The following is a 23,438-nucleotide window of genomic DNA, read 5'->3' as shown; positions in this document are numbered from 1 at the left end:
AACACAAACCACAAGGATGAATTACATTTTCATAGGACACAAGTATAAGCACCAGTACACAGGCCACATTTACTTGCTTTAAGATGTTTTTTGTTCCGATTTTGATCCGATTACAAGTGTTCATAACTAATTTCAAATGTGAACAGTTAAATTATTAAATCTAAAAACATTATGTCTGTGATAGTTTATTACTTTTCAACTAAAGCTTGTAAAAATTCAACTTAGAATGTCAGAATCAGATCAGTATTCATAGACAATTCAAAAATAGAAGAATTTGCATTGGATTGTTGTGATATGGCTACATTATGTACACAAATAAATGCACACAAATAAGGCAGTGATTTATTTGATGTGGCTTGCAGGACTTGTCTTTGGCTGGTGTAATAAATCAGTTCATTGCACATGGGATAATTAGGAAAATTACTTGTTCTTTGCCACAGAATGCAAAGCTTAGAAAAATGCCAGTCAAATCAGGGTCGAAATGGCAATCCTATTTAATGTAAATATTAGGTATTCCTATCAAAATTCATGTAGATGCCTCTAATGCCTAATTTTGCAAAAATGATTCACACGTGAATTCAGAAAGTATTCAGACACTTTGATGTTTTTGCACAATTTATTGTATTGTGGATTAACCCAACAATCTACACCTAATCACCCATAATGTCAAAGTAAAAATGTATTAACAATCCAAAAGTAAATTTCTTATTCACAAAACTATTACATTCTTTATTATGTACTTTATAGAAGACTCTCCTGCAGCTGCGAATCCTCTTGGATAGGTCTACAATCATTTCACCCATGATTTGGGCAATAGATCCCATTCTGGATGGCAGATATTCTCCAGCTTTGTCAGATTGAATGGCTAGCATCTGTAAACTTACATCATCAGGTATCTTTACAGATGTTTAACAATGTTTGAGTCTGGGTTTTGGCTGGGCCACTCAAGATCATTCAGAGACTTGCTCCAAAACCACTCCTGTGTTGTCTTGGTTGTATGCTTTAGGTTATTGCCAGAGTTTTGTGTGCCCTTTAGTCTGAGTTTGTGTGCCCTCTGAAGAAGGTTTTCTTAAATGGATGTTCCTGTATCTGGCTGCATTCGTTATTTGCTATTTTTTTTTACTAGTCTTCCTGTCCCAACCACTGGGAACTAACCCAATAACATGATGTGTCTCCATAGGAATTGTTTAAGGTCATATGCAGTACAATTTTGTTAACCAGACATAGTTATTTTTGTTCAGCCCAAAGAATTCAATTTCATTTTAACAGAAAATGTTGCCAGTGCTTAAGGCACAGTCATGTGCCTTTCACTTACATAGTGGTTTCTATCTTGCCACTCTGCCATAAAGGCCTTATTTATAGAGTGGTCCAGTACTGACTGTCCATCTGCTATGTTATTCCATCACATCACTGGACTTGTGGAGTTATTCAAGAGCGCTTGCTGGGTTTCTTCTTACCTTGCTAGCCCTAATTCCCTTGATGCCAAGTTTGTCCAGATAGAAAGGCTTAAGGTTTTGCAAAGTAAGAATGAGGCCTTTCAAAGCCTTGCCCTAATCTAGATCCAGGCAGTTTCTTGTACTTCACTGCTTGTTTTTATTAGACAATGCAGTGTAAACTATGGGCAATACAGACCTTTCCAAACTATGTCTGGTCGTTTTAATGTTAAATCCAAAATTTAGATGTTTAAAAAAAAGTCTAAAAGCATGTTTTCATTATCATTATTGATTATTTAATGTTGGGTAAAAAGAGGCAATTATATCTATTAAATTAAACCCACAAAACAAAAAAGTGTGCAATAAATCAAGGGGTCTGAATACCTTCTGTGTGGTCATCACATTATTGTAATGGTTACTGAATCTACTGTGTCAGCATTAAAAGAAAGCTCAAGGTTTATTGATATTAGAGGCCACACCTGTGTTCCAGATGATAATGTACCTGTTAAATGCCCAGTGTGGGCAGACTTCCAGACATTAGATTTTATTTCTCACATTTCTTCCTCTCTGTTCATCTTTTTCTTTGATATTTGTATAAAGGAACTCTTGTGTAGCAGAAGGTTGTAAGAGAGGATGAACACTGAAGGCTGGTGTGTAAGAAAGGCTTATTCTCTAGTCACAGGTGTAAACTATAGCCTGCTGTTCTTTTCAGAGGAAAAAACAGCCATTGATCTCTTTTTATGTTTTCCCCCTCCTTGTATTGTTTGATCTGTGTCAGTGTACAGAAGCTGACCTGCATGAATTTACAATTACTGTTGTCAGTGTCAAATGATTACATACACTTGTAAGGGGCATGTGTGTCAAACCTGTTCTCACCCTGCCATGGCATACTTACAAGTGTATGTAAACTTTTAATTTAGTGTCTTAGAGATTCTGTGTGACTGTGCAGTAGTTTGATTCAAGACCCAACAAGCCTCCATGTTTTTATTTTCTGTAATGGTTTAGTGTGGTACATACCAGTAGGCCATCCTGCATATAAGTGCATCCATCAGTGTAAGAAGTGGCAAATGTCCAGACAAGACATTGCATATAGCCATGACAAGTGACTATGTTGGCTATTACAGAGAGCCACTGATGGGTACTGTCCATTAATTGGTACCAAAAACAAGCCTGATGGGGTGGGCCATTGAGGGTTTTGCTGGGATAACCAGTCTCTTTTTGTGTGGTTAAATTGGGGGTGTTGGTACTTATGAAATATCCATAATAATTAACATGTTCTCTGGGATTGAAACATGTATATGTATCACCAAGATATTGAAAGGACAAGCTAGTCAACAAATGACTTTTCCTGAAAAGGTACTGTGTGTGGTGAGGTACACCAGCATTCACCAACTGGAACTTCTCTAGGCTTTTCATGACACCCTGTAGGATTCTTTTTAAAGGGATGAATAAGCTTGAGTGAACCTCAACTGTTGTAACTCAATGTTACAACCCAGTTTGACATGTCAGAGGCACGTTTATGTTATTGCATTTCACACTGAAGTGCTACTATGTAAGGACTGTTTGAGCTTGGGTAGCACTGCATTTTCCGTGAAAGTGGGCATTGTTGACTTCAGAACCCATCCTCCTAATAAAAGGAAAGTGACACCAAACCTGGAAGATGAATGAGAAAACTGGCACAGATGGCTGAGATCTGTGATTAGAGAGAAGTGAAAGAATGTGCAGAAGAAGGAGGGCTGTGGTGATAGCCATGAGAAAGTTGGCTGATTAAACAGGTCCCTTTATCTGATCAAGTCTGTGAAAAGCTTTGAAATCTAGACTTTGACATTTGACATCTCTTTGAATTACCTTTGTTTGGATGAGCAAACGGCTTTTATTCAAGCTCTCTAATGTCTATCCATAATGTCTGGTGTTTTTCTAATAGTTAAATACAACAAATTAGTTTTGCTTTCTGTGTGAATACAGCTGTGTAACTTGTGTCTGGCTATTATTAATTACTAGTTTAGACTTTTATACTTTTTTAAATAAAAAAACATATAAATTAATTGTCTTTGTCTGTATACCAATAAATTTAAATACATCTACTACAAACAATCAGATCTAGGTTGGGTAGGGGTGGCAAGGTGTGGCAGTGTTGCCACAGAGCAAAAAACGCCATGTGCTTGATTTACATGATTATAAAATTATATGTTTTATTTTATACACCGATCAGGCATGACATTATGACCACCTTCCTAATATTTTGTTGGTCCCCCTTTTACTGCCAAAACAGCCCTGCAACCGTGATGCACTGTGTATTCTGACACCTTTCTATCAGAACCAGCATTAACTTCTTCAGCAGTTTGAGCTACAAAAAATGTATAAACTGAAAAAAAATGTTTGAGGTTTCACTTTACTTTGAATTACTGAACTAATATTTAGTGGCATAACAATTGTTTCTGAGATCTGTGTTGCATGTAGTTGACCAACCTCTGGCACCTCTGAACAGGTATTCCAGTCCAGGATGATTAGACTACATTCCACAGTTCTTCTGCAATTTTTCAGTTTTGCCTAAAAAAAACATGTTTCAGATATCAGCCCACAAGTTCTCTATGGGATTGAGGTCAGGGGATTGGGCTGGCCACTCTATTACCTCAATCTTGTTTGTCTGTAACCAAGATGTTTTAAGTTATTGTCATGTTGAAACACCCATTTTAAGGACATTTCTTTTTTGACATAGGGCAACACGATCTCTGTATATATTCTGATATATTCAAACTGATCCATGATCCCTCGTATGTGATAAATAGTCGTAACACCATGGTATGAAAAACATCCCCATATCATCATTTTGTATCACCATGCTTTACTGTCTTCACAGTGAACTTTGGCTCGAATTCAGTGCTCGAGGGTCGTCTGACATACTGTCTACGGCCACTAGACCCAAAAAGAACAATTTTGCTTTTATCAGTCCACAGAATGTTGAGCCATTTTTCTTTGGACCAGTCAATGTGTTCTTTGGCAAATTTGAACCCATTCAGGACACGTCTTTTTCTTGCTGGTAAATTGGCTTCACTTAATCATCTTCTGTACTCACTGGTAACTTCAGATGTTCCTTGATCTTTCTGGAAGTGATTATTGGCTGAGCCTTTGCCATTTTGGCTATTATTCGATCCATTCGAACAGTAGTTCCACGCTTCCTTCCGCATCTTTCAGGTTTTGGTTGTCACTTCAAAGCATTTGAGATCATTTTAGCTGAGCAGCCAATAATTTGCTGCACTTCTCTGTATGTTTTTCCCTCTACAAACAACTTTTTAATCAAAGTATGCTGTTCATCAGAACAATGTCTGGAACAACCCATTTTACCCAGTATTTCAAAAGGAAATGCGCTATGACCAACATGTGCAACATTTGCCACCCTCCTACCTTAAATAAGGGCCAAAATTGACACCCGTTCTTCTGCAGAATGAATGGCTTCACCAATTGAACTTCTCACTGCTATTATTTTGAACAAGCCCCTTTCAAACAATGCTTTCAAACTCAGAATGAGCAGCATGCATGTCCTAATTGTTGGGTTTGTTTTGTTTTCATTACTCTACTACACTTTCAAGTAAATTTTTTTGCTATGTAGAAATATATTTTCTACTAAAAACAGTGATTTATCAGGTTAATGATGTTGAACTGCTATTTTTTTAACACCACTGTATGTGCATCAATGAGCCTTGGCCGCCCATGACCCTGTTCCTTCCTTGGACCACTTTTGATAGATACTGACCACTGCAGACCGGGAACACCCCACAAGAGCTGCCGTTTTGGAGATGCTCTGACCCAGTCATCTAGCCATCACAATTTGGCCCTTGTCAAACTCACTCAAATCCTTACGCTCGCCCATTTTTCTTGCTTCTAACACATCAACTTTGAGGATAAAATGTTCACTTGCTGCCTAATATATCCCACCCACTAACAGGTGCAGTGATGAAGAGATAATCAGCGTTATTCACTTCACCTCTCAGTAGTCATAATGTTATGCCTGTCGAAATCTAATGTACTACATTCTTTGCAGCGAGAAATGCAAAAGCTTAATTTTAATTGAAAAGACCTTGCCTGGAGCATTTAATGTGCAAGCTCTGAGTGAAACTGAGTGTGTATCTGTGTGTGTACCCTAGGTCAACTAACTCTCTCATTCTCATTTTAGAACAGAAAGGAAGGGCAAGCATGTGCAGCTTTCTCAGTCCTAAACAGCATCCAGCTGGCCCAGGCCTTACTGACTTGCAGCAGTACAGCCAATGGCTGGCAAGCCGTCATGAAGCTAGCCTGCTGCCTATGAAAGAAGACCTGGCTCTCTGGCTCACCAGCATGCTAGGTAAGTACAGTACAGTGGTCCCAAATAACAAAAGCAGCATTGAGAGTCTTCCATTAGTTGGTATTAATCTTAAAAAAATCCAAAACCACTGAATGTTACCACATTAAGAAAGAATTAAAGCCAAAGCAGAGGGGATAAAGGAGAAACCTTTGTTTTAATTAGACCTAAAATGTCCTACTTATATGTGATATTAGGCTGTTCTTAATTAAATTTGTGTTACTTAAGGAGCCACAGTCACAGTGAGGAAGTATTCACATAGAAACCATATAATTTGCATAGCTTCCAGCATGTCCTGTTACAGTGTTTGTTTTAGACAGGGTTAAACAGGATAATTGAACCACACAGAGTGCATGTCTATTGTGTTCTGCCTTTTTATCATATTTGCACCATGTGGTCTTCTTTTCGAGAGTCTGTTGAAACACTGTGTTTTCAAGGAATTACAGATTATTAAAGTTATTTTAATCATTTGTGTGATAATGCTGGGTCCTGTATCAGTGATAATTTAGATTGCCTTGCCAGAAATCATGATGTGCCTGAGGTACAGGAAATGCAAATGCATGTGGGAATTGATTATGCTTTTGTTACAGCACATATGTGTTAAAGACTAAACTACTGCCATTTTTGCTTTTCACTTGAAACGTTTATAGCAACGTCATAAATATTAATCTTTATTTAGAGTCTTTTTGGTTTAGAAACATGTTGATTAGTTTACTGCTAATAGTTGCCTTCTATCCCTCTACGCTGCCTATTTTGGCCAGCAGACGGGGCACGGAGGCTCAGTGGGGTGTGATCTGTTAATCTATATTGTCACCTGCACCTCATAAGCAATAAGTCACTTCAGGTTAAATATTGGATTGCATTACGGTTTTTGTTGACATTGGATTTCTGGGACCTGATGTCACAGGTTGTTGAGCCTCACATGGAAACCTCTCTGGGAGAGCGGATCACCCCAGAGGCAGCATAACGCCCCTTTTTTCTCATCAGGATTTGCCCCTAAAACCACCAGTATACATAGGGAAGCATAAACGGTGTGGTAGGAGATCCACTCACGCATTGCCAGAACTGGCAGGTTTGGACAGTTCCCAATCTTTCCTATGTTTGAGGCCTGGGTTTGTCAAGGATGGCCAGAGCAATGATTCAACACTTTCTGCTGTCCATGTTCTGTATAAATCACTCATTTCCTCACCTTTATCCAAGTTAAAACAAACACATGCTGCTTAAACTACTAACTTAAAACTTATTTTTACATCTTTATTGAATGTGTAAATTGAATGTGTCACAGCAAGGTCCTGGGTTTGATTCCCAGGTGGAGCGGTCTGGGTCCTTTCTGTGTGGAGTTTGCATGTTCTCCCAGTGTCTGTGTGGGTTTCCTTCAGGAGCTCCGGTTTCCTCCCACAGTCCAAAATTGCTGTGTAACCAAAGTGTAAAACACGTACTCAAAGTAAAAATACTTACTGCTTCATCCTGACTGGGTGCAAGGTGGGTACAGTACACTCACTCACTTTCTTAACCATTTATTTAAAGATTTAAGATGGGTACAGTGAGTAAGTGGTGGTTCACTGTGGTGCTTGTGTGATCCACGGTGTCTGCTCTTACTGCTTCTGCATCTGCTGGCTGTACTGAACCTGCCTACTGCCAAACGTTCCATACACATCTCACTCCACTCACACTCACAAACGCACAATATACCAGAATAATGACACATCAACATTCTTCTGGTAATCTGTGTAATACTCCTGAATGACTGCATGCCAAATACTAGTACATTTGGGAAAATAAATAGAAATGGTTAAAGATTGTGACACGTATGCACTCTGAGTAGTCAGGCGTCCCCAGTCACCCAAAAATATGTTCAGTAGAAGGAGAACTGGCTCCCCTTAATAAACTATGGTGTTAGTGGGTCATTAAATATGTCAGATTGTGAACTGAACTGCTGGCTGTACTGTAGCCTATCCCAGCTTTTTAATGGGTGCAAGGCACACAGTAACACCCTGGACGGGGCGCCAGTCCATCACAGGGCAGACACACACACACCCATTCACCTATAGGGCAATTTAGTGTCTCCAATTAACCTGACTGCATGTTTTTGGACTGTGGGAGGAAACCGGAGCTCCCGGAGGAAACCCTCGCAGACACAGGGAGAACATGCAAACTCCACACAGAAAGGACCCGGACCGCCTGGGTATCGAACCCAGGAACTTCTTGCTGTGAGGTGACAGTGCTACCCACCGAGCCAGTGCAAGGTGGGATTACAATTAGGACACAAGCTCATCCCAGTTCACACTCTGACATATTTAATGAATGACCCACTAACACCATGGGTTATTATGGGGAGCCAGTTCTCCTTCTACTGAACATATTTTTGGGTGACTGGAGAAGCCCGGCTACTCAGAGAAAACTCATGCAAACACTGAGAGAACAAGCAGCCACTGACTGCAAGCAAGGATCAAACACAGCTGGACCATTTCAACCAGATACGACATAGTGCCACCATGCTTGCACAACAAAGAGGAGAAAATGTAAACCATTTTAGGAATTCTTGAAGTAATGTACTTTCATTTTTTTTATAAATAAATAGTGCATACGTGTCACAATCTTTAACCATTTCTATTTATTTTCCCAAATGTACTAGTATTTGGCATGCAGTCATTCAGGAGTATTACACAGATTACCAGAAGAATGTTGATGTGTCATTATTCTGGTATATTGTGTGTTTGTGAGTGTGAGTGGAGTGAGATGTGTATGGAATGTTTGGCAGTAGGCAGGTTCAGCAGAGCCAGCAGATGCAGAAGCAGTAAGAGCAGACACAGTGGATCACACAAGCGCCACAGTGAACCACCACTTACTCACTGTACCCATCTTAAATCTTTAAATCATTAGTCATATGTGGCTGCCTGTAATGTGACTGGATGGCAGATGTTTGTCCACAAATGTGTTAAAGTAGTTTGATCTGTGAGCACAGCTGGAGCTGCTGCCACTGTTTAGATTGAATGTTTTGTAGAGTTCCTGCTCCAATCTTCACTAAAGCTACTATAATTTACACTGATGAATTATTGCCATTGTTCAAGAGCATTTCTAACAACCTGTAGTACATTTTATTTTGCTTAATTTGACAATGATTCAATTCAAAAGAATTGGTTTTGTAGCTACGTACTGGTCTGGGTTATTTATGTTGAATGGTGTGAGGTTTATTTTGAGTGTGGAAATGGGTAAAACCAGAATGAAGGGGATTTCATAAACTCTCAATCTTTGCCTCAGCTGGCGTGGTTTCCCACATTTGGAACTCATTAAACCAGCACCCCTCACCACCCCCACCACTAATGTACCCCTCTGTTTTAGAAAAAGAAAATGAAAAAAAATCTCTTTCCACAGACTCCCCAAACCCCCTGCTACCACCTCCTATTTCAGTGTGATCTAACTGTGAAGGAATGGTCGTTTTAAAACCAGTCAAACCCAGCAGCCATATGTTGATCAGCATATCTCTTAGAGTCTGTGTGTGTGTGTGTGGTATCTGGACTATTATGCAAAAAGCAATCAGCTGTTTCCTGCACCAGCATCACTACTGCTGTTTGTGCATATTACTACTCTAAATGTAATGAGTGTTTATCAGATAACTCTTGGCTCAACATAAACTGCAATATCCATGTTCACATTTATATACAAAGTCAAAGTACTGTACATACAAATGCCATTTCTACAAAAATTGGGACATTTTTGAAATATGCGATAAAAACAAGAATCTCTGATTTGTTAATTTTGTTAAAACTTTATTTAACTGACAGAAGTACAAAGGAAAGATTTCCAATGTTTTCACTGACCAATTACATTGTATTTTTTAAACATGAGCAAATTGTTCATGCTTAAAATTGTTAATGTTTATCAGTGTTACATAAGCTGCTCCTATTAATTATACTTTTTAATTGTTTGGGAAATGAGGATATCAATTGTTGCAGTTTTGCAAGTGGAATAATTGGCCATACTGGTTAGTTACAAGACCTTTTGCTCAACAATAAGCGGTCATCATTGACTGATTCTTCTGTTCATGATGTGCCACATATTTTTAATAGAAGACAGATCTGGACTGCTGACAGGCGAATCAAGCACATGAAATATGTGTCTATGAAGCCTTTCTGTTGTAGTGCTCATCTGACCATATTCAGCCATTCAGCAGTGGTTTCTGGCTTTTACTATTAAGATTCCTCTCAATTTCATGAATCTTTTCACTATATTATAAGTAGCAGATGGTGAAACACCTTAAGTAAAGACCTAAAGTATTTGCAGTCTTGCACTGAGAAATGTTCTGTTCAAACTTACTGGTAATTCTTTAACAAACCGTGCCTCAAAGTGTTGTGCCATGACCCATCTTTGCAGAAAAAGATTGAACTTCATTTTGTTTGTTAATATACATTCATTCCTGGATTCACACCTGCAACACATTCCAAAACAGTTGTAATGGTAAAGCATTTACCACTCTGTAATGTTGCCATTCCTTCTCACAAGGACGTTTTGGTACCAAGAATACCAAGCGACCAAGTGTTTTATGTGTTATTTTGTCCCATTCTTTTTGTAAACAAGTCTTAAGGTGTCCAATGGTACGGGGTTGTCATTGTCACATTTTCATTTCAAAATTCTCCACACATTCTCTATTGGGGACAGGTTAGGACTGCAGGCAGGTCAGTCCAGGACCCATAATCACTTCTTCCACAGCCATGCCTTTGTAATGTTTGCAACAAAATGCATGGGCATCTCTGCTTAAAATGTCGTCTTAAAGGCAGCATATGTTGCTCTAACATCTCAATGTACTGTTCAGCTTTAATGCTACATCACAGAAGTGTAAATGACTTTTGCCAACGACAGTAACACAACCCCATACCATGACAGACCCAGGCTTTTGGAATTGTTGCTCATAACAGTCTGGATGGTCCTTTTTGTCATAGGTCATGAGCACATGTCCCTTTCTGGAATACTGATTTGTCTGTAGGGGCAGTTATAGCCAAGTGCTTAAGGTCCTAGACTAGTAATCAAAAGGTCGCTGGTTCAAGCCTCACCACTGACAGGTTGCCACTGTTGGACCCTTGAGCAAGGCCCTTAACCATAAATTGCTTAGACTGTATACTGTCACAGTACTGTAAGTTGCTTTGGATAAAAAAAGCATCTGCTAAATGCCAAAAATGTAAATGTAAATGTCTGACCACAATACATGTTTTTACAGTGAGATTGTCCATCCCAGATGCCGCCAAGCCTAGAGAACCTGGCGTCGCTTCTGGACATGACTCTTCCTTTCTTGAATACCGCTTTTGTACCAAATCATTTTTACAATCACCTGTTGACATCATTTGTTTTAAATCACATAATTATTTATTTTTTACCCTTATTGCTACCCCTAAATTGTCCCAATTTATTTGGGAATGTGTAGCATACCTAGGAATGGAGGTAAAAAAACACTTTGTTCCTTAGACTTCTTATGGGGATTCACTTTGGGAATGTTACTGTTTCCTCCCATTTCCTCTCTTACTTTCTTTTCCTGTCTTTTTCTTTCTCAGGTGTTGAAATCACAGCAGAAAGTTTCATGGACAGGTTAGATAACGGCTTCCTGTTGTGTCAGCTGGCTGAGACTCTGCAGGAAAAATTTAGGCAGAACAGTGGGGAACTATCGCCACCGTGCAAGGTACCTTCTCTAAATGATTTACAATATTTTTTTTAGTAAAATTAAGTTAATGAAACCAAAATACTTTTGACTTCTTGATAGTTTTCATAGAAAACTCTAGCACGTCTGAGATGTGCACCTGAGAGATAGATTGTCTGGAATTGTACCGGCAGTAGGACAGTGAACTTCGGAAGAAATGCTGAGTGGGCTGATTTATATAAACACTATTGCAAAATGATTACCTTTTTCTTTACAAAATTCCCATAGATGGTAAAAACATTAAGGGTGGTATATTTTTTGTAATAAATTAAGGAAACATTTCTGTTTTTGTTGGATGAAACCCAATTTCTTTTTTGCTAGTTATGCCTCCTAGTAGATTAACTAATAGAGCCCCTTTAGGAATAGCAGAACAGAGGAACTATTTAGTGCACATAATTCTTACTGTAGTGTACTTAACTGCTTTACTATGATTATAAAGTTTGTATTTTTAATTGTTTTTGTAGTGATTTCAAAGGATTAAAGAAAAAAACACAAAGAAATGTGGATCATCTCGCACACTGGAAAAATTGTAACAGCAGATGTTTGAACAATCCCTGGCCTTAACATTCCAGATCAGAATATTACATTCTTCTCTGATTAGTATTCATATTCTCTATGTTTAACTCCAGGGGAACCTAACACAGACAAAACATTGGCTTACCAGACAAATGACATCAGCATTTTATTGTTTCTGTTCAATCACATGGAATTCCCTTTGTGCACTATTTCGAGAACCTATCTGATCCAACAGAATGTGTCTTAAACCAAATACTGCACAGTCAGTGGTTTATTTTAGAGACTTGGATTGGGTTTTAGGTTCATGCATTTCCTTGAATAAAATAGTTTATTTTATTAACTTATATACCCTTAACAGCTACTTTATTAGATTTACCCAACTTGTACATATATTCATTCATATATAAGCTACACTTTCCATATAAATACACTTTGTGGGTATACAATTACTGTCTGCTTGTAGCCCATCTGTTGCTCTGTACTTTGTCTTTCCATCTGCCCCATCCATCAATTGAAAGTAGCACCAATTTTACCCCAACTGACTAGATGTTACTTGGGTGATGATCCATTCTCAGTGCAGCAATGACAGTAATGTGGTAACTGGATTATGTACTGGTATTAGTGTGTCAAGCGCAGCAGTGTTGTATGAATGGATACACATTTTGTGCTGGAGGTAAATATGCTTTGACTAAAAATCTAAAACCAACAGCATCCTGTACTTAGAACTTATCCACCACTAAAGGCTAGATAAGTATTAATACACAGTGTCAGTAAAAAAAGAAGAAAAAAGCTATTGTGTTTTTATATGTGTGTACAGGTTATGTGTTTCTTATAATAAGGTTATTAAGGGTAAACACTATATGAAACCCCAAGATTACACTATCATGTTACTACCATGTTACTGTCACTGTACTGCATTTTCTTGAATTTTATACAATGTTATTTTATTATAGATCTCTAAGTTTAAAAATGCAACAACAACTTGAAAACCAAGCTGGGATAATATATATTGTAGGATTTATGGCTATGCCAGCTCAAGTGCATGTTGTCATTACAGAAAAAGTGGAATATACAAACAAAAAAATATATAAATTTGTCAATTTGTTATTGATTATATGACTTTCAGTGACATTGTATTAATGTTGAAAAAATGTAAAACAGAAGCATTTATACTTGTGGTCTTTTTTGCCCACCAAACTATGGTGAACCTAATAAAGTGGGTGCACACTTTATGGCCAAATGTTTGTGGAACCCATGTATAAACTTGTTGCTTTAAAACCATAGAAATTGTAAGTAGAAATTAAAAATAAAGCTTAAAATGGAGATGCTCATTCAGTGGCCATATCAGCTTTTACTATAATGGAAAGACTGCATAACATTTTAAAAGATGACTTCTTTTAGAGCATTAGTGAAATCAGACACTGATGTCAAATATGGTTAAGCAATAAAATACTCCACTTCATCCCAAAAGGGTTGAATAAAGTTATGCTCAGTGCATGGCAGTCATTTTCTTTCACAACAAACACTGCCAACCATCTTTTACACATGTTGTTCACTGTTTTAAGTATGTTGTATGCTTAACACTACTCTGTGGCATTGTGAAGGATGACCTTGGTTTAAAGTTTGTTAGCTGTGTACTCCCAATCCGTTTAGCATTCAGTAAACAGCTCTTTTGTTAGTACTGCATTTAGAAGCAGTTTGGAACTGAGTAGTAAGTGCTGCATCTGAAGACAGGATTTTAAGCCTAGGTTGAATATGTTTTCTTCCAGATTTAAATGCATGGCAGAATGTAAACTGGCTATTCTAAATTACATGTATGTGACTGATAATATGATTGTGGTGCCCTGTGACTCTCACCCTGTGCTTCGTGTATTGTACCTAGTATGTTCAGGTGGCTCTGTATTCTCCGTGAACTTGTTTGTTTGTTGTTTCTTAAACTAAGGCAGCACATTTTATGATAGACTGGCATTGATTGATTTGTTTTAACAGTATGGTCTAATTGTGTTCTCTAGATATTTGCAGAATAAATATGATAAATAAATACATATTTTTAATAATGTAAATCTAGCACACAGCAGGTCATACATTTGAAGGTAGCATCATATGACAGTGCCACCCTGACCTCTTGGTCACTATATATGTGTGCTTCATTCGATGCATCTTTTAGCAACAGATTTGGCTGTTATACACAAACTAGTTCAAAGGAGTGTCCGTATATATTTGGCCATTTATTGGATGTAGTTATAGCTGTGGCTGTACAATTTATTAAAGTGGCTTAACAGAATTTCAGCTTTTCACTGATGGGTTTTTCAGTGTTTTTCAGTATTATGTTATTCAGTATTGATTGACTTATTGCATGTCTTGAATGATGCCGGTTTGCCCTCCTTAACAAATCAATACTGGGCAGATATCAGTTTCAGGTTGTTGATATGAAATATGTTTCAGGAATATCAGAATATTGTTTGACTTTCTCTCTCATACAATGATGTCTGGAATTGTGCCAATTTGCCATGGCATGTCCAAAACTTGGCAGTGTAGGACGGTGAACTTTGGAAAAATGCTGAGCGGGCTGATTTACACAGAGAAGTCATTACCTTTTCCCCCAAATTCCCCCTAGATGGTAAACGCATTAAGGGTGGTAGATTTTGGTGGTAAATTTCTGTTTTTGTTGGCTGAAACTCATTTTATTGTAAGTGTCCTCAATGACTTTTTACTGGTTATGACTTCATGCAGTTTAACTACTAGAGCCTCTTAAGAATAGCAGAACTGAGGAACTACTAGTGCAGATCATTCTTACTGTACTGTACTTTATCGCTTTACTATGTTTATAAAATGAGTATTAATTCTTTGTTTTTATTTGTAAATCAGTGCAGTTTATTTGGGATTATAATAAATCAAGGCCTATGAGGTGATGTCATGATGGGACAGAATATTATAGCTTGAACATACCAGCAAGCTAGTACATCCTGAGATGCATAATGCTACATTAAAACATTGGGATGAGAGAGAAAACATCACATTTGAGTGGAAATATTTGAGGTCATGGCTCCTAAGGGACAGAATAAGAAAGAAATGGGGAAAGGAATACTGGAGTCTATTGATTGTGAATTCCACACAAGAGTGAGAGACACATTTTACAAGCTGGAATGGGGGAGATGTTTGGTAGTTGTATATGTGTGAGTGTGGCCACTGTATTTTGTGTGTTTTTTGTTAGTACCTTGGTTAAAACATCTTGCACTTGGGTTTTTTTTTTTTATTCTTGCAGGTGTGGGGCTTCACTTCGTGATTACAGAAATAGTTGGCCAGTACATGAATCAAGCAGTATTTAACCAAGTTGAACTGCTCACTTTCTATCTGGGGTGAAGTAGCTTTCCACCTGTTTGGGATGTGCAGTTGATGGGCACTTGTCACTCTTTTCTCTCTCCACTAGGGCTGGCACCGATCCGATACTCTTTATCGGTATCGGTCCAATATTGGCCCAAATCACTGGATCGGATATCGGAAGGAAAAAACGTGTACTCCGATCCGATACAGTTGCTTAATGTAAATAACACTTAATGTAAATAAGGCCATTATTTGTGTGTAAAGCAAACAACACACGAAGATACATTCCAACAGAGCACTGTTCATTGCCAGCTCACTCGGCAACTGCCGTAACAAGGTGCATCTTGATGACATCATTAACATGTGCCACTGATCTTCAATTCATCTGCAACAGCCATTCAGAAATTAAAACACACTTATCTACTTAAACTTTTAACATTTTAAAAAAGCATCTACTACTGCCACATCTAAAAGCACTGTTTAAACACAATTAAAATCATCTACTACTGCCACATCTAAAAACACTGTTTAAACACAATAAAAATAGCTTTATAAATGATAAATCGCTCACCTGAGATAAAGAAAACCTATCTTGTCCCGACTTGGAGATCTCTCACATCCTCAACGATTAATCCATTATTGTACACCGTTTCCCGTTTAGGCACAGATGTCCTCTTCAAAATCCAGCAGGGTTTAATAATCTAAAAATGTGACAGAACATTAACGGAAAATCTCAACTCTGTGTCAGTTCTAATTGGTCCATCGCGTTTGACATCCACATCTTCCAATTGTAGACACTTTAAACGACACAATAATAATAATAAGTTACACTTATATAAAGCAAGGTGTGTCACGTGAACAACAGCTCGAACGTAAGTGAAACCAAAAATGCTGCTAAATGTTCTGTGTGTAAAAGGGAAAATAAAAACAGCAGTTTTGCATAAGTGTGATGTTGTAGGTTCTGTATTTATTCCTTTAGAATATTTGTTACACAGTCTGAGCATTGTTATTTAGATAGCTAGTTTAACCATGGTGCATTGAGCATGTATTATTACTGCTTAGTTGTTTGAGAGAAGAAATGACAGTATCGGATTGGTATCGGTATCGGCAGATACTCAATTTGCAGTATCGGTATCGGACATAAAAATGTGGTATCGAGCCCTACTCTCCACCCTTTGATGGTGGGACTTTAGGCCGGCAGAGCCTAACTTTCTAGTATTTGTTAACTTTCTAGAAAACAGGATTGAACCTTCAAACAGAATTGATCAGATTGCAATCTTCTTTACTGTTCTCTGGGTGTGAAAGCTGGACTATAAAAAAGCAGGAAGGAAAAATATTGATGCCATTGAACTTGCTGGCAAAGAGTACTTCGGATAGCAAAGAAGACAAACAAAAGGATTTTCGAATGCATTCAACCATGTCGCAAAAGTGATCAAATACACACCTTATACTTACAAAAATTACAATGGTAAAATACAATTCAATTCGTATTACTTTTAGTTCATGTTTAGAAATTATTGCTACTTTATTTGCTCTCTGCTTAAAAATCCTTAAGGCTGGTTTAGGTTTAAGACATATTTAGATGCTGGGCTGGATGTGCAAGCTGGTTCTGTGCAGGAGTCGGTGGGGGAGCATGAAATTGTTCAGAGAAAAATCGGATCCACTGTTAACTGCATTCTTCCAACATGACATCATCATATCTTAGACCCAGGCACACATTTCCTGGATCGAATCATATGCTGTATAACTTTCATTCTGTGAGTATGTGTGTGTTAGATGACATGATATCATACATTTCCAGCAACCCTTATTCTCATCAAGCCCGTTACTTTAGCTTTTACTGTCATGTACAATACTGAATTTTGAATAAAGGGTGGTGGTTAATCCTGGACTATGTAACCAGAGCTGTCGATGATGGGAAACAGATCAGTCATTGATTGCAGATTAGTGATCAGACCCTTAAAAAGAGCTGCAGGGTTAAAAGATGATGGGAAAGAAATAAGCCAGTTTAAACTAAACTGGAAACACTTGGAATAGATCTTTTGGAATTAGTTTGGTCCATGTGAATATGGACAGAAGGAACATAAAATGTAAGTAAGTCTGCATATGTGGACTTTAATAAAGTAGATTAACTCAACTGTATTAAAATTGCTGCTGTTATTAATAAGGTTTTTAATATTTCACCATAACAAAGCACTGCCGTTTCCAGCTACTCAGATTTGAATAAACAGATTATTTGATTTGTCCCACCAATGGCTGACTCAAGTTTGTTTCTTTCAGCAAATCCCCAGTCGGAGGATCCCATGTAGGGCTAGTGCCCCTTCTGGCTCATTTTTTGCCAGAGACAACACAGCCAACTTCCTATCATGGTGTCGTGAGGTGGGTGTTGGAGAGACATGCTTGTTCGAGTCTGAGGGACTGGGTAAGTTACCTTGCCTTAGAGAAACATTTACACATATACACTGACGAGGCATAACATTATGACTACTGACAGGTGAAGTAAATAACACTGATTATCTCTTCATCACGGCACCTGTTAGTGGGTGGGATATATTAGGCAGCAAGTGAACATTTTATCCTCATAGTTGATGTGTTAGAAGCAGGAAAAATGGGTGAGTGTAAGGATTTAAGCGAGTTTGACAAGGGCCAAATTGTGATGGCTAGACAACTGAGTCAGAGCATCTCCAAACTGCAGCTCTTGTGGGGTGTTCCCGGTCTGCAGTGATCAGTATCTATCAAAAGTGGTCCAAGGAAGGAACAGTGGTAAACCGGCGACAGGGTCGTGGGCGGCCCGTGTGGTCCGATCCAACAGACAAGCTACTGTAGCTCAAACTGCTGAAGAAGTTAATGCTGGTTCTGATAAAAAGGTGTCAGAATATACAGTACATCACAGTTACAGGGCTGTTTTGGCAGCAAAAGGGGGACCCACACAATATGAGGAAGGTGGTCATAATGCTATGCCTGATTGGTGTAGTATGCTCTATAATTACTGTTACTATAATTATTGTGGCTAATTAGTTCAATAGTAATAAAAATAATAACAATTTAACTGGAATTAATTCCAGGAAAATTTTAACTATTATTATAAAATGTAAATAACCCCCTCTACATTTAATTAATTGTGCTAACTCCCTTTCACAACTTATCATTGATTTAAGAAGTATTCAGGACACCAATTTACACAGTTGGTGTAAATTCATTGTGTTGTGGATTTGATTGCTTTGTTTAAATCAAAGGGAGAACTTCCCTATAAGATATACTGATGGTGGAGGAAGGGTAATGAAAAAAAGACGTTACAATATGTAGAAACCAATATGACCACAGCAATACAGTGAGCATAAACACTTTTATCTAAGACCAGCTTTTAGTAAAACTTTATGGATAGGCTTTGTGCTTGGTCATGTTATAAGTCAGTGTCTTTACCTCAGTGCTGTTTAGGCTGCACAGGGCAGCTGCAAAAGGTACAATACCTTTTACCCTTTTCTTCTCCCAGTCTAGAACTAAAATAATGATCTTACTCTGCATTTTAATTTATTTGCTTTTTTCTCATACTGGTTGCAAACTTTAAATCTCAGAAGACAGCAGCAAACGTTAATCCAGGTTTATTTTGTGCTCTGGTTTAGTTTAGTTTAGTTTATTTTAGTTTAGTTTGGTTTATTGTAAAAGCAACTGGAATGCATAAGTTAAGGGAGACAGAAAAGGGATAGATGAGGTAAGGAAAGTGGGCCAGACAAGTGAAACTGATTCCTTTTTATGCAGTTTTTTCCCTCTTTCCCACTGCAGTTAGACAGTAATGGCTTTGTCTGTGTGTGTGTGAGGGACTGTATATATTTTAACAGTGAAAGCTGTAGGATTTTAGAATGTGAGCATTTGGCTGCTTTCCCTCTCCCAAATCAAATATATTGTTCAAGCCTATCTGGACCTCTAGCAGGGGATAAAAGATTATTGCATAAAAAATCTCACAATTTCTATGATGTGTGATATTCAGGCATTTATTCATTTTTATTAAATACACCACCTGACGGAAACTGCACAAAATATGGCACCAGTCCATTTCAGGACGACACATACTTACTCACACCTAGGGGCAATTTAGAGCAAAACTAGAGGAAATCCCTGAAGGAAATCATGGAGGAAATCCACATGGAGACAGGGAACCACGTTTTGTTGTCCTAAAATATGATGTGTCACAATATTAAGACTTTTTATTCCAAAGCTATATAAACTATTTGTTCTAAAGAAGCAAGAACCCCTGCACATCAACACTATGCCTGATTGTTGGTATAAAGTTTCTAGTATAAATAATTTATCTGTGTTTCATTACAAATAACAAGACTCGTGTTGTCCAAAAAGTTTTTTTCAATTTTAAAGGTTATGGAAATCCCAATAACCCAAAATGTTTTTTTGAATAATTCAGGTTCTTTGTGACTACCTAGAAATGTTAGTAAGCTGTTGGATACATTTTAGTTGGCTGGGCACTTCTGGGTAGAATCACCACAGTTCCAGTTATCCTTTAATTGAATATAATGTTTCTCATTGTGGTTTGTGGAGTCCTTGAGCCTTAAGCACATTTTACTATTCCAGACTTTTTAGCTCTTTTCCCTTTGATAAGGGCATTTTGTTCCTATAATATATTTGTAAATACTTCACTTTTATAGTAAGTATAGTAAAATGCCTAATCAATTACAATTTGTAAGCTTGTTAATTAAGTGTAAAGGGTACATTACTAAGTAACTTTATTATTACTAGGTAACTGCTTAGTTTTTCTTATTTAAAAAAACAATGTTTTAAAACTGTGTTTTAGTCTGATAAACGTTTTACTGTGATAAATATGCAATAAATAGGGCCCTAATAAATTCACGGGAAAATGTGCTTAATTTAAGAATAACAGATTTCACGAATAACAGATTTTTAAAGAAAAGTGCCACATTTCACGTCAGTCATTAAATGATACTCATAAATTGAATGAGAGAATAAATGGAAGCTAAAATACACAGCACAGATTACCTTAATGGTTGTATGTAAACTAGAACATTTAGTGACAGTCTCAAAGATGAAAATTCTTGTCTGTGTTTTGACACCTCCTCTGCATCTACAGAATCGGTTGGAAGTTTTCCAAAATCAGTTACCCGAGTTGTGTTTTTAGCTGCTTTAGATTTCGACATTTTGTCTAACCGATTGCTAATGTAATGAAAGTATATAAAGTGTATAAGTAAAATAAACTGTACATTGACAAACTATTGGGAGCATAATACTTTACTGGCTTGTTCTTTTAAGGGGCATCACAGAGATGATCACATGTGTAGAGCACACTTTTACATTGACTATGGAATCTCCAAAGGGACAAAATGCACTCAATACGTAAACACATACATCAAACCTTGCCAGCACACTGCACCACAGAAAAGTCTGTTACACTGACTTAATTGCGTATGATTGTTAGGACCGCCTCATATTGCATACTGCACCTCATATTTCATACACTACGTGAATGAAAAATGGTTACTCGCTAAACACAAACCTTAAATTTTGAATTTCACAGCAAATTGCATATTTCATGGGAAACGGCTCATTTCATGGGTCCGTGATGCGATTGTCATGGCTGTACATAGGCTGTACATAGGTAGGGCCTTAGCAATAAGATATTTTTATACAACAAAAGAAGGCGGCATTCTAAACCTGGCTACATGTAGAAGCTGTTTATAATCTTACAATGATGCAGTTACATTTGGAAAATTAATTTATTACTAATTTCTGCTTCTTTTCCCCTACTTTATTTGCTGCCAAAGCATATATGTGTACATGAAGATGACATTAAATGCAGGTGGGATTCATTAAGGTGTAAAGATGATGTAAGGATTTTTATCGCATGTTGTGCTGTGTAACTTAACCATTACCTTTCCATGCAAATCAGTCATGTTTCATGAGATATATCTAACAATGAACAGATGTTCATTTAAAATGCATAACTGTGATTTGACTTTATAACAAGACATAGCAGTTGTTTTCTATAAGCATATACATTTTTTAAATGTAAGTTAAGTTAACAGTAATCCTGATTAAGTAATTGGTTACCTTTGATATATTTGCTGCTTGCTCTTTTACTAAAACATGTAGTACCACCTACCACCTTCAGTACCATCCATACATTCTTATTTTTTGTTTTTTCATCGTTCACCATCAGATTCTTTCATTGTCGGGAGGTTTTAATCATTTGTAATAATGGTTCTGTATGTTCTCCAGTGTTGCACAAACAGCCACGTGAGGTCTGCCTGTGCCTTCTGGAGCTGGGGAGGATAGCAGCTAGGTAAAATGCATACATTTCTTCTCACCAATCATGCTCGTGATAATGATTTCTCTGATAGATGGATTGTTCTCTGCCAGGTACAAGGTAGAACCACCGGGTTTGATTAAGCTGGAGAAAGAGATTGAGCAGGAGGAGAAAGCCCCTGAGCCCCCACCATCCCCCGTCTCTCCCACTCAGGGCTCTTCATCTACCAAATGCTCCTCCTGCAAAAAAAGCACTGGCAAGCTCCTGGATGATGCCGTAAGTATGATATATAGCTGCTGCCATTATCAACTCAGTAGGCTCACAATCTTGTGAGGTCTTGGGATCCAAGCAAGAGCATATGTCGCAAAGTGCGTGGAAATGCAGACTTACAGACAGACAGACAGATAATAGATAAAACTAAATCAGTATTATAGCACTGTTCAGAGTTAGGTTCAGAAGTATGTTAGAGCTCATTATGTAAAATACAGATACATTTCTTACTGCCATATAAGTTGTAGCATAACACAAGAAAATCTTAATTAATAATATAATTCTGTTTCCTGTTTTGTAGTTCTCTAAACTGTTGCTTTTTAATATGCTAGTTTTATTTTTAAATTATCCAAATTTAAAAATATATATATATATAAATTTTAATATATATTTTTTTAAATTTATTTCACAGTGGTACATTTGGCAAATAAATAATAACTGTGCATGAATTATGCTGAAATATGTTTGTTCCATAGAGAGAAGTGTTTAAAAAAATTAGAAAATTAACAAAACTTGTCATTTGCCCAGTGGAGCACTAACTTTTGCATACAACTATGTCTGGTTTTTACTGTAAAATAGAATATAATGTTATGTAAGTGCTCCATATTCAATTCTATCTTCAATTTTTCAGAGCAATTTTATTCATGTAAATACCAATTTAAACCTTCTCCTTCTACACGAAGAAGGAAGCATAATTTTCCACATACATAAAACATTATAATAAAAGTTGATTCAATTCAAAACATTATAATAAAAGACAGTGTTTTACAGTTACCTGTATGTAATATATAAAGAACTTTGACTGTACTGCTAAGAGTGAACAGACTACACAGCCTGCATTTGCTGTTGCTGCAATTATAGCTAAATCTGAAATACATTCTCTAAACATGTAGTTTTCTTTCAAAGTTTATGCCAACAATTTGATTATCATTTAATGAATGAATTAGTTTTACTGTAAAGTGTGTACAAATGGTGAACATAGGTTAATATTTAACTAAAATGTGTTTATACATGTCTTGGCTCAGGTAAGGCACATTTCTGAAGATCCTCCGTGTAAGTGCCCCAATAAGTTCTGTGTGGAGCGTCAGTCACAGGGCCGCTATCGAGTTGGGGAGAAGATACTTTTTATTCGGGTAAATATTCTATTTAATATTCTATACATGTATAGTCTCAACCCACTAGTTAAGTCTTTTCTATCGCACAACATCAAATAGTCAATTATATAGCTTCATCATAGACACCTCTTTCTAAATTACTGCTTAAGCAATTTACAAAGACCATGAAAAGAGTGCTAACGTTTCTGGCACTCTCACAGAAGCGTGCAAATAGAGAGAGTTGTTCTGATAGACAAAGCAGAGAGGAATCTCTTTTAAAAGTAAGAATTCATAGTTAGGCATTAACAACATAGCCTTGTAGGTATGATAGGAAGGAAAAGCATACGCAACCTTTGTTTAGGCTTTTAAAAGTTAAATAAAATCAAACTGTAGCAAGTTAAATGTTTTCATTAAGAACATCCCAGTCTTGAGATTTCAGATTTTGCAACAATTCATTTTAACTTACTTGTGACCTTATGCTGAGAGGAAATTTGTCCAAATG

At 37.2% G+C, this 23,438-nt stretch overlaps 1 protein-coding gene across 1 annotated transcript in view; it reads left to right on the top strand.

The window, feature by feature from the left end:
* Nucleotides 1-864: 864 nt before the first annotated feature.
* Nucleotides 865-23,438, top strand: part of LOC134320527 (growth arrest-specific protein 2) — a 32,171-nt gene continuing 9,597 nt past the window's right edge. Inside the window, exons 1-7 of the mRNA XM_063001941.1 lie at nt 865-892; nt 5,608-5,775; nt 11,319-11,443; nt 17,582-17,723; nt 21,545-21,608; nt 21,686-21,848; nt 22,868-22,975. Coding sequence (XP_062858011.1) covers nt 5,628-5,775; nt 11,319-11,443; nt 17,582-17,723; nt 21,545-21,608; nt 21,686-21,848; nt 22,868-22,975 — 750 coding nt within the window. The 5' untranslated portion in view covers nt 865-892; nt 5,608-5,627. The remainder of the gene's footprint in view (nt 893-5,607; nt 5,776-11,318; nt 11,444-17,581; nt 17,724-21,544; nt 21,609-21,685; nt 21,849-22,867; nt 22,976-23,438) is intronic.

This window comes from Trichomycterus rosablanca, chromosome 1, assembly GCF_030014385.1.
Source record: "Trichomycterus rosablanca isolate fTriRos1 chromosome 1, fTriRos1.hap1, whole genome shotgun sequence".
Lineage (NCBI taxonomy): Eukaryota > Metazoa > Chordata > Actinopteri > Siluriformes > Trichomycteridae > Trichomycterus > Trichomycterus rosablanca.
This window is presented reverse-complemented; position numbering and strand designations above follow the sequence as displayed.